This window comes from Danio rerio, chromosome 1 (genome assembly GCF_049306965.1).
Source record: "Danio rerio strain Tuebingen ecotype United States chromosome 1, GRCz12tu, whole genome shotgun sequence".
Lineage (NCBI taxonomy): Eukaryota > Metazoa > Chordata > Actinopteri > Cypriniformes > Danionidae > Danio > Danio rerio.
In genome coordinates, this window is record NC_133176.1 from 39,243,986 (window position 1) to 39,261,021 (window position 17,036).

A 17,036-nucleotide genomic window follows, 5' to 3' on the forward strand; every position below is an offset into this window, starting at 1 on the left:
CAGCAGATAGCACTCGAGACACTACTTAAGAAATTTAGAAGATGTGCACAAATGCACTGCCATATTCACTGGTGCAAAACAAGTTGCAGACCTATTCAAAAAATTGACATTTGCATCTCCCTAATTAGCACTGTGCCAGTATGAACCATAAATGCGCATTTTGCAGCTTCTTACTAGGACCTAGGCCTGCAAGCAACTAATAATTAACTATGTATAAACAAAATATATTCATTCATTTTCTTTTCGGCTTAGTCCTTTGATTAATTCGGGGTCGCCACAGCGGGATGAACCGCCAACTTATCCAGCACGTTTTTACGCAGCGGATACCCTTCCAGCCCCAACCCATCTCTGGGAAACATTCATACACACACACACACACACACACACACACACACACACACACACACACACACACACACACACACACACACACACTACAGGCAATTTAGCCAACCCAATTCACCTGTACCGCATGTCTTTGGACTGTGGGGGAAACCGGAGCACCCGGAGGAAACCCATGCGAACACAGGGAGAACATGTAAACTCCACAAAGAAACGCCAACTGAACTGACCCAGCCGAGGCTCGAACCAGCAACCCAGCGACCTTCTTGCTGTGAGGCGACAGCAGTACCTCCAACACCCCTAAACACAATATATTCATTCATTTTCCTTTAGCTTAGTTTCTTATGTATCATAGGTCGCAGAATGAACCGCCAACTATTCTGGCAACCCAGTACTGAGAAACACCCATACACTCTCTCATTCACATACACACTCATACACTATAGCCAATCTCAAGATCTCTTTTTCTACCATCAGCTGTCAGACTTTTAAACGGATAACCAGTGGACATACACAGTTACACACTATTACACTAGAAGCACACCATATTCTCCATTCCAGTTTGCACTAATGCATACAATAGCACAAATTTAAGAACTACCATACATTGTTTACATCTGTTTACATTACTCTACAATCAGTATTATATATTGTTTACATTCATAGATATTTATATATATATATATATATATATATATATATATATATATATATATATATATATATATATATATATCCATTTCACAATTATATTTCCGTTACTTCTGTGTATATATGTGTATATCGTTTATGATGTGTATGTTATGTGTATGACTTCACTGTGGTCGGCAAAGCAAGAATTTCATTGTACAAGAAAGCCTGTTTTTTTATTGTGCACATGACAATAAACAAATTAAATTGAAAATTCATTCATTTATTTTCTTGTAGGCTTAGTCCCTTTATTAATCCGGGGTTCGCCACAGCTCAATGAACCGCCAACTTATTCAGCAAGTTTTTACGCAGCGGATGCCCTTCCAGCTGCAACCCATCTCTGGGTTATACTCATACACTACAGACAATTTAGCCTACCCAATTCACCTGTACTGCATGTCTTTGGACTGTGGGGGAAACGGAGCACCCGAAGGAACCCCACGCGAAGGCAGGGAGAACATGCAAACTTCACACAGAAACGCCAACTGAGCCAAGGTTCAAACCAGCGACCCAGCGACTTTCTTGCTGTGAGGCGTCAGCACTACGTACTGCGCCACTGCCTCGCCAAAATTGAATTGAATTGTTCACCCAATTCAACTACTGCATGTCTTTGGATTGTGGAGGAAACCGGAGCACCCGGAGGAAACCCACACAAAGACGAGAACATGCAAACTTCACACAGAAACGGCAACTGGCCCAGGCAGGAATTAAACCAGCAACCTTCTTGCTGTGAGGCGACAGTTCTAACCACTGAACCAGTATGTCGCCAGCCCACACACAATATATATAATTTTTAAAAATTCATACACACATGCAACAATACAAGTATGAACTGAAATTTTGAATTAATTCAATTTAATTCATCTAGTTGTTTGTAACTAACTGAAAATCTGTAAAAACTGAATCTCTCTCGATCAAATGCAGATTTGAATGCAGCGCTTACAAGGATTATTAAGCACATGCAAATCATTATTATCATTTATCATTCATTTTATGTGGGTTTGAATTCAGATCACAACCTTTTAATGGTTTACAAAAACAAACAAACAGTGACAGAACACACCTTTAATTAAAAGCCTACAGTAAGAAAGCATTTAAGTAGGTCCCACCACAACTTTTTCTGTCAACATTAAATTTTACAGGGAAGCCAAAATGCTTTCACACGTTATTTGAATGATGCGGGAGGCAATTGTTATAAATGTTGGATTAACTTAAAATTCAAAAAAGTTATTAATCCATGAATTATGATCCATATGGAGTGCGGATAAACCATAAACCGTTACACCCCTAGAACACAACATGTCAAACATTGAAGCAGATGCGCAACAGCAGAGTACCACTACTGTGTTGCCAAAACAGGACAACTAACAGAAAATTAGCAAAAGGTTGTGTGTTCAGAATTTTAGTTGTAACCGAATAATACCAACACCACAGTCTTACTGAATATATCTACTGACCATGACCATCATATATGACCACAGTGTACCCATTTGTGATGCTACCTCCAGTAGGACAACAAAGCTCAATGTCACAAAGTTACAGTGATCTCAAACTGGTTTCCTGAAGATGACAGTGAGTTCATTATACTCAAATAGCCTCCACAGTCAGCAGATCTCAATCCAGCAGAGCACATTTAGGATGTGCTGGAATGGGAAATTCACATCATGAATGTGCAGCCAAAAAATCGGCAGCAACTATTATGTGTTGTGGTGAATGTGATGATCAGGCTATCCTGCTAATATATTAACCAAAGTCTCTGAGGAATGTTTCCAACACCTTGTTGAACCTATTCCGCAAACAATTAACCCATTTAATCTCAATTTTAGAATAATATAATTTTATTATTATATGAGAATATGCATTTTTACCCTTAGACCTTCAATCTTCATGCTTCTGATTTTCAGATCATGCCTTTGATATTTTATTAATTAACTGCAATTCAACTGTTTTCAAATGTTAACAACTGAAAAATATTTTATAGTTCGAATTTCCACCTCTTACATAATCTAGATATCCAAGCAGTGTGTATCTGAACTAGTTATGTGACATTGATACATTTTAATCATAACAATTATTTATTTTAATTTAAATGTAGAATTTCTTGTCCAATGCTAACAACAACAACAACAACAACAACACTTTTTGATCTGCCAGAAATAGGAAAAAACATATAAAATGGGTAGATCTGTTGTTAGCAAGGGGTACCTAAAAGTGTCCAGTGAATATATTTTATATGTAAATCAGATTTAACTATATATAATAAATCAATATATATCAGGATCACAAACGTTTTTTTCTCCTTAGAAATGCACTTGTAATTACCGTAAAGAGACATCACTTCTAGATCTGAATAAACAGTAATGAACACTTTTTCACCTGACATAGTTTGAATGTCAAAAATGCCATGCTCACGCCACAAGACTGAGACTATAAAGTGATCATTCCTCACTGCAGCAGATTTGAAATCCAACTTGTCTATGAATTGTCTTGGAATTCATTATTCAAAGGCAGTGAACGTGTTACAAAAGCAGTGCTTTGATGGCTGTAAAGCACTACTTTAAAGTGGATTACTTAAGAGGCGCAGCTTCACAAAGACAGTTTGAGCATCCTGACAGTTTTAGCACACTAAAGCACAGCCCTTGAGAAGTGGCGTCTCTTAGATCATCCCTGTTAAAGCACCGCAGCACAAATTATTAAAAGTAACACTAAAATTAGAAAAAATAAATCTACATAAACTAGTTTACCACCAAGACTATCCTGACCCAGCCAAACAATGCTTTCATAGCATGCATTGCTACTGTATGCTAATGAAAATAACCATTCATTCATTCATTTTCTGCTTAGACCCTTTATTAATCTGGGGTCGCCACAGTGGAATGAACCACCAACTTATCCAGCATATGTTTTACGCAGCAGATGCGCTTCCAGCCGCAACCCATTACTAGAAAATAACCATACACACTCATTCACATACATACACTACGGACAATTTAGCCTACCCAATTCACCATGTTTTTGAACTGAGCACCCAGAGGAAACCCACGCCAACGCAGGGAGAACATGAAAACTCCACACAGAATTTCCAGCTAACCCAGCCGAGGCTCAAAACAACGATTTTCTTGATGTGAGGCTACAGCGCTACCCACTGCACCACCGTGCCACTAATAATAATTCTAACAAATTTTGAAAAACCTAGATAGTTTACTGAGAACTATCCTGAGGTGAATTTAGCTAATACTATGATTGCAAGTTCTGTTGTTACAAAAATAGTCTGCATCACAATCTTTTTTTGTTTGGAACTACATCTCTAGAACTGTGCTTAGAAATATAGTTGCACTTCTTATGCACTATTCCTTCCAAATGCTTTACCATCCGCTTTGAATTCAGAATTTCTTTTAAATTAAAGTTGTCTTGCTCACATTTTATATCATTTACCTCTACAGTTCAATTTTAAAGATCTTCTAGCTGACAATTGTGCTCCCTTCTAAGTGCACTCCGAAGACATTTATATCATATGAACACAGCATTGGGTGATGAAGAAATGTGACTTTTACGACTTACAAGCGAAAATCTGCTACATTTATAAAGCTTGGGAAAGCAGAACATATAAGTTAAGGGTTTTAATTTATATGTGTATATTTAACATTTCTGTAGTGTTTTAAGTAGAATGTAAAAAATCTAAAAGTTAATAAAGTAAAAAAAATAAATAAATAAAAATAATGCTTTTTGTAATTGTTTCAGAACTTCCGATTCAGCTGCCTAGAAATGACTAGGAAAAAAAAAACCCCAGAAAAATTATGATTGTACAGACAAAGGAGATTCATATAATATGAACATTTTACTTTACAAGCAGCATAACAAGCTGTTTTTATTGTCTAAAAATCAATGGAAATTAATGCGACTAGAAGTCTCGAGCCAAAAAGATTCAAATGGCTGCGCCCGCTCAAATGCAAAGAATAAGGTAAATATAGGTGAGTTGAATAAACTAAATAAGAGTGTGCGTTTCACTGAGTGTGTATGGGTGTTTTTACGTTGCGGCTGGAAGGATATTCACTGTGTAAAACATATGCTGGAACAGTTGGCAGTTCATTCCGCAGTGGCGACCTCTAAAATAGAAACTAAGCTGAAGAAAAATGAATGATTTAATTAATGATCTCAATAAATATATATATATATATATATATATATATATATATATATATATATATATATATATATATATATAAAGACTTTTTTTAATAAAACTGAAATAAATATAGATTATAGCAAGCAAACAAATAGTTTATTACTCATATAATTCATATAAAAATGAAAACCATATTTATCCATTATGTGTGAAACAATTATACGTTTTATTTGTCAACAATTACATTTATTTTACATAAAAAAGCATCTGTTGTGTATTTTATCTATAAAATTCCTCTAGATTGTGAAGTTTACTCCACCCTCTTGAGGATCGTCATTATGATTTAATTGATGGATTCGGGAAACACTACACACTACATCTCCCAAACGATTCCCTGTTCTATGATAGTTCAGCTGTGAGTTATGTCATTGCTTGAAAAACGCACTTCTTATCGACCCTTAATTTTTCTATCAAAAGATTAGTTTCTGTTAGGGCTGCACAACAGATTGTTTCAGCATCGATTTGGCAATGTGCACATTCACAATAGCCACGTTGCAAAATATGCAATGTTGAATTATAGTTGACCAGGAGTTACAAAATTGTATTCAATATGTATATTGAGGTCATATTATGAAAAGTTGATGTATTGTCATCACAAAAACGCTAATTGAATTTGCAAGAGAATCTCTCATCAAAATATATCCTAAGTAGCATATTTCAGATCCGCACAAATGTAGACATTGCCCTCTAGTGGATTTGTCATCGAAAACGTGCAACAAAACATACCGGGAGCAATGTATTTAACTTTTTTCATAGTGTATATATGGTATTTAAACGGTTTATGCATTAAATTTCTAAAATGTTTTACTTACATTGAAATGTAGATATTTGGACTTCAATTTTAAGCGAAAACAAGATTTTTTTATTACCCCCCCTGACAGATAATTGTACTTATTTTAAGAAAAAACTCTTAATTTGACTTATTTCTTCAGAAGTTTAAAACAAAATATTTTTACTTGATCTTTTAGATATTTGGACTAGAAACAAGACTATACAGAGTGAGCAAAGCATTTTTTTTTCATTGTGTTTATTCAATATTTGCACCTAAATGCTGTTAGACTTGTCAGAAAACCATCAAATAGTAATATTTCGTTGATCTTGTGAATCTGTATTCAAATCGCAGAAAATAATGCAATATAATTTGTTCCCAATATCATACCTCCCTAGCTTATAGTGATACATAAAGCTAATACAAAATCATCTCCCACTTAAAACATCTTGCTTTTTCTATTTAGAAAAACAGGTCCACTGTGCTTCAGGTGCAACCTCGCAAAGCTGAGGAGTCTGTTTGGACCTCTAGGACCCAAACCTGTTTGTTTGGGAGTCCAGGAACACAGTGCCATGGGCAAAAAGGGGGGCAGCAATGTACTGAACGCAAGCTCTGCACGTTCCACCAAGACGCAGAAGTTAACTAAGCTGGAACAGTCCCTCTGCATCCAGGCAAGAGGTCACGCGATGGAGCTGAGGGCGCTAATCATTTCCAATTACGGATTCCTTTTTAATTATGAATTATGCATGAATTTTTAATTAATCTAATGTTCCGAAGGTTTTCCTTTTTTTTCCGTACCGAGATCTCCATCTAATTACTCTGCATTAAGCGAGGGAGCAGTGACCCCTCAGCCGACCTTCTTGGTAACCCTTGGTCAGGCCTCTCGCATCAATCTCGCAGCTGTCTGACAATTACCTATACTTTCGGCTACAACAACACATATTTAATAGCCTACAGTCCAGAGTTTGATTACATTAACAAGTGTAATTGTGAGTTTTGTATTTTAACAGCTGAATTTCACATCTGCCCCCCAAACGGCTTATTAACGGATACACTAAATATTAGCCTAATATTAGCATTAACAGATTATGATATTGTCTGTAACATTCTCCAGCTAAACAGGTTCTACAGGTTCATTTGGTTAAAGCATTAAGCAAACACTGACTTCAATTCTTTACTTATAATCTATACTTATGTTGATTAGCATCAATTGCCATTGTACGAATCCAGCAGTATACAAAACCATCAAATTAACTGACTTATAATGAACAATAAAAAACTGTCCACTATTGTACTTATACATTAATAACATAATATTAAAATAACATGTTCAAATAACAACTTTAGACATTGAAATGATTTTAGCTTGAATATCAATTTGCATATAATAGACACTATATTGTGAAAAAATAGCATATAATAAGAATTAGCAAATAATAGCCACTACATTGTGAACAAAAAGTCAAGACAAAAAAAAATGTTTTGTTACTTTAACCTAATTTCATATAATAATTATAATAAATACTAGAAAAATGTTTGTTATACAAAGTTTAATTTAATGGGCCCAATCATACACCCGGCACAATAAGGTGCAAGACATGTTTTGCACGATTTGTTTGCTATTTTTAGACCAACGCAACCCTAATTTACACGTTTTACACCATGTTATTTAAATAGCAAATCCATTTGTGCTACATTGTAGATTGACAGGTGTGCGGCTCTATAAAGGAGGTGTGTTAAGGTGCAATATTGGTGCATTGTTATTCTGAGAAACTGAAATAGAGTTCACCATTGACCAAGCAAAAGCTGGTCTAAAGTCCTGCGCAGATCGCTTTAGTAATGGGCCTTGCAGGTTTAAATGCTTAATAGACACAGGATGTACAGCAATACACAAATATCTTTACATATGAAAAAAATAATTAATTATTATAATTATTAAAAATTATTATTTTTAAAATTAATAAATATAGAAACTACTACCTCCATGCCATTATTGTTTGGGGGGCTTTTTTCAGTTTACTCATAATAATTTGCATTTGTATATTGTTATTACTATTAGCAGTATTATTTATTATATGCATATTTATATTTGTTTTATTAAAAACAAGTTTAGATTTGTTCACCTGTTGGGTGTCTGTTAGAGACATCTGCATCACCATATGGGGCATAAGAATAGTTTGGATATAACTCAGTTTTTATTGTATATATATTTGTTTGCTGTAAATTAGAACTGAATTTAGAAAAAGTTTTGAAACAAATCTTTGACCTTAACAAATGAAATTAAATATGTAGGCTAATGGATGTCTTCAGTGGAGCAAGTACAACACAGTTTTCTTATCCACGAAAGTAAAGGACTAAAGTAAAGAGTAAAGAGAAAGTGAAGAGGCTCACTCTTTATCCTCGTGCAGATAGTCTGTTTAACTCGCAAGTGAAGCATTCAGTTTTCTATTCCCCGTGTTCTATTCCTACTTATCCCCCCTATTCCCTATTCATTTAGAGCATTCCAACATTTAAAGCATTAAAGTAATCTCTCTTACTGTAGGTGTAATTTGGTTTTAAAGCATTTTTACAGTTCAGTTTTAGCGTTCTTCGTGTTTACAATTGTGCTCCGTTCGCAGTGCACTTTGAAAACATTAATGTCATTTTAAACACAGCCTCATGATGAAAGCTATAAGTGACCTGTTATTTAAAAGCAGAACTTTTGGAGTTACGTCTCCAAAGCTTGTGAAAACAAAAAAAACATAGCACACGTTAGTGCTTTTGATTTATAGCACGTTATTTTCTAAGTATCTGTACTGTATATGACAAGGGCCTGTTGGTTTGCATGTCAAATTGTAAAAGTAGACTTAAAAAAAAATTTGACATAAATAAACAAATTTTTAATAAATAGCCTCATTATTTATTTTTTCATATGATTTACACATGTTAGCTTTTGTAAGTGATTTTTTGTTGATATAAAATAGAAAATGTAATGTTCTCAATAATATTTGTTAAGGAAACATTGGTCCTATATGAGCCGTTAACATATATTTCCACTAAAATGGAAAATGAGTGTATGTTTTTACCAAAACTAGTATTGGATTTTTTTTATGTGTGTTTGTATGAAACAATATCATTCGCACAAAGAAATTATGGGGTTCTTCTCTAAAGAAGTTGTTATTACACCACGTTTAGAGCCTCATTATGGGCATTTTACGTTATAACTAATGTGGTTTAAACAATGGATCTGTAACAGAGAAACTACGGGTTTTGGGAAACCCTCGTCACTACATCGTTCTTTTCCCAAACGATGCATCATACTATGATAGTTTAGCCGCGAGTTATGTCGTCGTTTGGGAAACACACCCCAGTTTGTCCATTTAGTTTTTCCACTTACAAAGCTCGCCATGTAATGCAAATGCAACTGGTTTAAGACACAACTGACTCTAAAGGGTATGGGAGATGAGTTTCTGGTTGGCTTAATGCAAGTTATGCTCAAAGCACACCTATAACTCATTAAAAAATAAGCACAACCCTGTTGGACCATGCAACACAGAGCAAATCGTATTTTTCTGTCCTTAAAAAGGCAAAAGTGGATTCGGACAGACCCTTAATGCTTTTGTGCCGTGTGCTTTAGACTTTGCACCTAGATTGTTAAAATAGAACCCAATGTATTTAGTCAGTTAGATTGATGTAAGCTGAGATGACTCGAAAAGTAACTAAGAAAATTAAGTTCAACCAAAAAATAAAGACTGTAAGATTTTATTTACAGTGTATGAGGTATTTACTGTTTGCATTGCCGTGAATGCTCCCGCTACCATATTTGATAGTTCAATAGTAGTTTTACAAAATTCACATGTATCTTTTTCGTCATCTACGTTTACACAGTCAATGAATCGAAGCCAAAGCTCCTAAAATGTACACTTTAAAAAAACGTATTTTTGCTTGTTAAGACTACCTATTTAAAACTGAAACAACACAATGGGATTTCGTTGGGACAACTTAATTTTTTTATGTTCAATCCACATAAATTTGTTAAAAGTGTTAAGCTAACTTAATCAATTTGTTTTGGGACAACATGATTGAATTGTGTGGAACTTTGCATTTTTTTACAGTGTATATTATCCTGGCTTTGGTGGCAGTTGACAAGTAAGAATGAAATATAATGGAGCTAAAAAATAACCTAACCATTATCATAGGAAAGAAACAGTGCAAAAAAAAGATATAGAAAAGGAAAAACAAAACTTTAAAGTAGCCAAAAAAATCCCTAAAATTCCATGATAAAGACAAAAATATAAACAAGTTATCTTTCTTTCAATCAAAGGTTAACAGACCTTTGAAAATTCCACAACTTTTGGAAACCCTGCTAATAAAATGTAAAATGCAATGTATTTATTTATTTGCAAAGCTGACTTTTCAGCATAAAACTCGCATGATCCAATAGAAATGATTCCAATATGATATTAGGGTGCTTAAATAGCCTAAATGCAGTGTAACCATACTGTCTTCATGCATATTGTGTGTAATATGTGAAATCTAATGAAATCCATTCTTTATATCAAGAAAAAAATAGCACTAAATATATTTGTAACGCCCTCAGATACATCTTCCCCTTTCCTTAAATATGTTTATGCCATCCTTACATAAGTATATAAAAATTGGCCAAAAAACAGGATTAAGTTGCAAGATGGTACAATAAACATGCCCTACATGGTAGAGTGGAAAATGAGGTTTAAGAATGAATCATGCAGACACTGTTCTGTAACATCTTAGCTTTGGGTTCCCACCCGGCAAACCAAACCCATAATTATATCACCAATTCATTCATCCAAAATGCAACAAATTCTGCATAAATCAAGCTGATTTACATCACCAAGCAATCATCTAATGCCATCGTATCGCTCTTTAACATTGTGCTTTGACAGAGATCTCTTACCCGAGAGCTTTATGAGGAGGTCTGTAGCCGTCTTGGTGGTGATATCTGGGCTGAAGAGCGAAGCAGCTGTAGGCCCGGGCCCCGGTGGACTAGATTTAAGCCCGGACAGATCCAGAGAACTGCTGCTGCTGCTCGGCCTTTCCCTACACAGGGCAAAGGGAGACATCACAGACACATCCCTCTCCTGTGGTTCCTCCTTGATCTGGACGTGGTTTGAGGGTTCTGCAGGAGAGGCCAGCAAACGAGCGTCGGGTTGGCTCACAGTGGGAGACGTAGAAGCATCTGTGTTCATGGCCTGATCACCAGCCGCTCCACCGTCCCCCATGAGCAAGCCCTCGCCCTCCTCGGTGTCTGTGCCGGGTTCTTCTTTGACTTTGAGGTCGGGACGAGGGAAGTGCTGATGGCAACGCATGTGCAGCTTGAGGCTAAAGTGGCGGGAGGATGTGAAGGGGCAGAGCTCACACTGGAACGTCTCCCCTCGGTCTTGGTGCTGATGGACCTGAGAAGACAAACAGAAGACATTAGAAAAAAAGAGAGAGAGAGAAATGTATGGACAGGAAGCAGAAATACTAGGCTACACTTTATTTTGGTGGTGTCATTTATACATACTGTAACTATATGTTAAGGGGAATTTTGTACAAAAGTGAACATTTCCTTTGATATTTAGATTAGGCATGGTATGATAACTGGTTTCAAGGTATATCGCGGTTTGGAAATTTTCTGCTTAACTGTTTCTGTGATATAGGTTGTTTTATTAACGTTTTTTCTTCTTCAGATTTTAGGACAACAGTATCTCCAGCAGAAGAGATATCCAAAGATACCATTTTAAATTGTAAAGATATCTGTGTTTTTGTAACTAACGACATGTCACGATTACCAGCGATCCAGCCTGAGCAGATTGCTAGTAAACATGCAGATCCCTATAAGAACTACAAGATCCAGTCATGCAACACACACACACACCTGCTCCAAGTCTCCATTAATTAGACTCACACAGCTGATGCTGCTCATGGACTGATTACACCACACATATATACGGCTCACTTAAGTCTTGTTATCTGTTTCTGTGACATTACAACAGATTTTCCTAGTGGTGGGCAGAGTGATGCTTCATGAAAAACTGAAACAGTTGAAGCAAATTTGTCGAAGCTTCGAAACTTTTCGAAAACCCATTCTACAGTGACACCTAGTGGTCATTTTTAATGTATTGCCCTGCAACAGCCTGAGTAAAGAAACAGTTAAGAAAATTGAGGCATTAAACCTCATACTGTAGAGTTGAAGCTACAAGCGCTTAAGTGGAGTGGTGAGTTTCTGACTAGCATGCAAAGATAATTGGTTCGAACCCAGGGTGATGCAGATATAGATGTTAGGTTTTAAATGCTCTGTTCTTGTAACATGTTTTGTTTTAACATTGGTCTGACATCTGAATGAACACTTTGTGAATAAATATGTCATGTTTTGGTTATAAAACAGGATTGTTATTAGATCAGACACGGTTGCGGCCGGAAGTTAACAAGAATTATTTATATTATTCATTAAATTTCCTATTTATTGTATTTTATTAACGTCTACCCCAACCCTAAACCCAACCATCACAGTACTGTCAAAATATTAATTATTGTTATTGTGTTACAAAAATGTTGCTATATTGATAGTGTCAGTCAAACGCATAATTGGCACGTCTCAAAACGTTTATGAAATGATCAACACTTTGTATCGACTTAGTCACTTGACCAGGTGTTTCGAAACACTTTAGTCACGTGACCTGGAAGTTTCAGATCATGCTTCGGTGCAGTGATTTGAAAGACCAGTTTCACGTCAGCCATCCCTATGTTTTCCTTGCCTTGTCTTGCCAGTTTTGATACTCGCTTTGTTTTGTTTGTTTTATTGTTTATCCCTGTCTGCTGCCTGCTTTCTGACCTCTCGCCTGTTATTTTGACTATGAATCTAAATTTGCTTGTATACATCTATTTGCCCCTGTGTTGACCGTTGCTTGCCTGACCATTCTGCTAAAAAACCTGCATTTGGATCCGCACCCCTGATGTCAACGTCACTTCACACTACACAAAGATAGCGGAAATCTGATTCATTTGAATTATTTAGCCTGACATGTTTACTACTCCAAAATATTATAAATGTTTCTCAAAATAAAATATATTGTGTTCAAAGGGGTAAAAAGTTTTTGTTTTTTAGCAAGACATTTAAAAAGAATATATTTTAGAGCAGTAATCACAATACCTTGAAACCAAGGTTATCATACCGTCAGAAACTTATACCGGCTCATGCCTAATTTAAATGTAGAATATTGAAGGAGATTATGTGATAAAACCATGGATCTAAGTGATTCATATAATGCAATTGATTGGTACCCATCACTATGATATCATATACCTTACATGTCAAAATTAAAGAGATGGTTCAAAAGCTGAAAGTTCTTTCATCATTTACTCATCCTCCACTTGAGATTTTTTCTTCTGAAGATATATCGAAGAATGTTGGAAACCTGTTTTCATTGACTTCCATAGTATTTGGTACTCCTACTATGAAAGTAAATGGCTAAAAATGACCAGCTTTCTTTAAAATACCAGAATAAAGAAACTTTGGAACCACCTGAGGGTGAGTAAATAGAGTGTATATTTGCATTTTTAAATGAACTATCCTGTTAATACCCATGGCTCCTGACAATAAAGTGATGTTAGAGTAGCCTGTGCAAAGAAATTGACCTTTATTTTGAAAAATGTTTTAATGTAGTTATCAATAGCTATGTTTCCATCCAAAGATGTGAATTAAATGTATGCGCATAAACTGGAATATCGCATAAACGACGTGCGAATAAAGCAACGTTTCCATCCAAGTAGTCAGAGAACAAAATTGTCACATCCTGGTTACCTTAGGCCAAATATCAACAGTAAAATTGGAATTTGCTGCGTTAGAAGAAACTGTGCGAGTCTTTTCCTTATTTAATAAATGACTTGCGTCTCAGAACACAATATGCTGACAAAATGAATGTGTGGTGGCGTTTAAAGGCATCAGACGCAAAGCACCGGCACTCTTGACAATTCTGGTGGTTATTAACATTATTAATATAATATAATAAAATAATAGTAAACCATTTTTTATGCACATATCCAAGATGCACATAAAAATAGGTGAAAGGAAACATAACTAATGTCTGGTTAAGATATGGAAGCATTTTAGACTACTTCCGCAAATCACACTAGCTTCTGAAACAGTTTGCAGATTGAGCCAGAACAGATCTCATGTTATTCAATCAAAACTCACTTTCAGATTTTGGCTTCTATCAGCGTATACCATTCTATTGATGCTCATTTTTGCAGACTCATTGACAGCCTCGGTTACTCCAACAGAAAATGAATTGAGGAAACTATTTGACTCCGACTACACAACTGATGAGCCAGTGATGAGCATATACTTAAATTAATCACTTAAATGAAAACTTATGAAAGTTATTGGGCCCTATCATACACCCGCACAATGCGGCGCAAGGCGCGATGCAATTGTTGTTTGCTAGTTTCAGCTTGGCGCCAGAGTTGTTTTGACATTTTGTGCCACACTATTTAAATAGCAAATGCATTTGTGCTCATATGTGCACCCATAGGCTTTCTGGTCTAAAAAAAGGAGGCATGTTGAGGCGCATTGCTGGCGCCTTGCTATTTTGAGAAACTATAATAGATTGTTCAATAGATCAGAACAAAGCCGGTCTAAATTCCAGTGCAGAGCGCGTTAGTTGTGCGTCTTGCTTACACACTGCTTAATACAGACAGGATGTACAGCAATACTCAAATATCTTTACATATAAAAAAGAATTAAAATATTAAGGATTTATATAGGATAAAAATATAAAGGATAAAAAAATTACAAAACATACTATTTTCTAGCCTACATACATATAAAAACCATACTTTCATGCCTTCTTCATCTCGGGTTTTTTTTTTTTTAGTTTATTCATAACAATTTGCTTTTGAATATTATTATTATTATTAGCAGTATTATTTATTATATGCATGTTTATATTTGTTTTATTAATAACAAGCTTAGATTTGCCCACCTGTCAGGTTTTGGACCATATGGGGCAGAGCCTGTGTATTTTGTTATAACTAATTGACCACACTTCGTTATTATTGTTCATTTATTCGTTTGCTGGAAATTAGAACTGAATTTAGAAATTGTTTTGAAACAAATCTTTTTGCTCAACAAACTAAATTAATTATGTACAGGGTAATGGATGTCTGTACGTACAAAAAGTTTCCCTATACACGAGAGTGAAAGTGAAAGTAAATAATGAGGAGGCTCACCTCTCATTCTCACGCTGCAGATGCTGTTTAACTGTTTTTTTGCTAGTGAAACGCTCAGTTTTTCCACTTACGAGTCCGTCATTTAAATAGCCAATGAGCTATGGCACGACGCAACTGACTCTTAAAGGGAATGAAAGATGAGACTCATCATCTCATTAAGAGAATAAGCTCAACCCTGTTATACCATGCGCCATGGCGCAAAGCGGATTTTTCCGTCTCTAAAATAGCAAAAGTGGATTCCGTAAGCCCTTATTGCTTTTGCGCCCTGCGCTTTGCGCATGGATCGTCAAAATAGAGCTCATTATGTTTTATATAAAAAGTTGAACTGACTAATTTAGTCAGTTTATATGCTTCAGACATGTAAAACATGACCTCAATTCTTTTTGGTGATGCAATATATATCACCCATACATAAAAACCAATTCTAGCAACAATTTAGCTGATTGTGCAATATCTCTATCTCTAGTAAGTTACTATAGTACATTTTCATGTAGGTGTCTGATGACTGAAAATAGATTTGGTAGCAGATATTGCAGCCTCGATTACTTTTTACTTTGCACTTTTTGTGACCATTCATTATTATAATTTGTTTATGATGTACGTTTTCACATTCTGATTCCAATGCCTGATCATTACATTGTTAAAATGACTATAATTAAATAAAATAATCTTAAGAATAAAATATCATGTGATTTTTGATGATATTATCTTGTCATTCTGGCATTATATAATGAGTGGTCTTAAAATAACAATAACATCATTTATTACAGTATATTTTGGTGCAATATATTGTACAACAAAAAATAGATATCTTGGCAGGCCTAGGTGCATTATTAATATCATTATGTGTAAGTTACATAACTGTAAGATTAAATAAACAGGGGATTCAGTTATTTAAAACAAAAACTCTAAAATTAAAACAAAAAGAATATTATTTGCCCAAGGCTGTGGATTACAGATAAAAATGTTGTAAATTATGTTCAGATTCTAGCACAGACCGATCACTTCACTTCATAAGACTTCAGTGTATTATCAGGAGCCAGAGATATTAAAATGTGTATTCCCTGAGATGCTTTTTTCGACTCTCAGAGTGCCAGTAATTATTGACTTGCTCTGAGAAAAAAAACATCTGCCAAAATAATCATACATCTTGAAGTAAATTTTAAATTATAACTTATTGTGGTATTTTAGGAGATGATGGGGGTCTCCCCTGACTCTAAAAACCAATGATAAGCTTACTTTGAATGATATGTAAATAAACCATCTATTTTCACAATATATGTCTATTTAACCCTTTGATGCACAAGCTATAAAATAGATACAGAAACAATAAGCTTAGATGGGTCACTTTAGACCCATGTAGTGCTTTAAAGGGTTAATGTGTTCATTTTCCACTATAATATACTGACCTTGAATTATCTTAATATAAAAGCTTTCCAACGCAAATATTTTTAAATGTGATTAATTGTGATTTATTTAATTAATTACTTTGCATTGCCATATCAAGCAATTCATTTAATTAAACCTGAATTGACTGCCCTATTAACTTTTCCTCGTAAAAATATCTGCATTTCGAGATGTGCTATTTGGTGATGATTTACGATGCTAGCATTTCTGCTGTCAGCAGTTGAAGTCACCTTCATGTGGGACTTGAGATTGTCTTTACGAGCACAGCGAAAGGGACAGAGGGGACACTGGTGGCTTTTTAAGCCTGTATGGATCACCATATGTCTCTTCCAGTAGCTCTTTCTCTTGATGACCAGACCGCATACCGGACACTGAAAGGGCTTTCCTCCATCCTCAGGAGAACCTGCAAAC

At 35.3% G+C, this 17,036-nt stretch overlaps 1 protein-coding gene across 11 annotated transcripts in view; it reads right to left on the reverse strand.

Annotated features, from left to right (window-relative positions):
- znf827 (zinc finger protein 827) overlaps nt 1–17,036 on the reverse strand; it is a 132,897-nt gene that overhangs the window by 74,737 nt on the left and 41,124 nt on the right. For 9 of the 11 annotated variants that reach the window (XR_012407187.1, XR_012407198.1, XM_073952594.1 and 6 more), the window contains exons 3-4: nt 16,856–17,028; nt 10,903–11,401 (exon numbers count right to left, since the gene is read on the reverse strand). Coding sequence is in view for 8 of the 11 variants with exons in the window: in XM_073952594.1 (XP_073808695.1) it covers nt 10,903–11,401; nt 16,856–17,028 (672 nt within the window). In the remaining 3 variants the exon portion in view is untranslated. The remainder of the gene's footprint in view (nt 1–10,902; nt 11,402–16,855; nt 17,029–17,036) is intronic. The other 2 variants (XR_012407200.1, XM_073952597.1) reach the window with 1 other exon arrangement.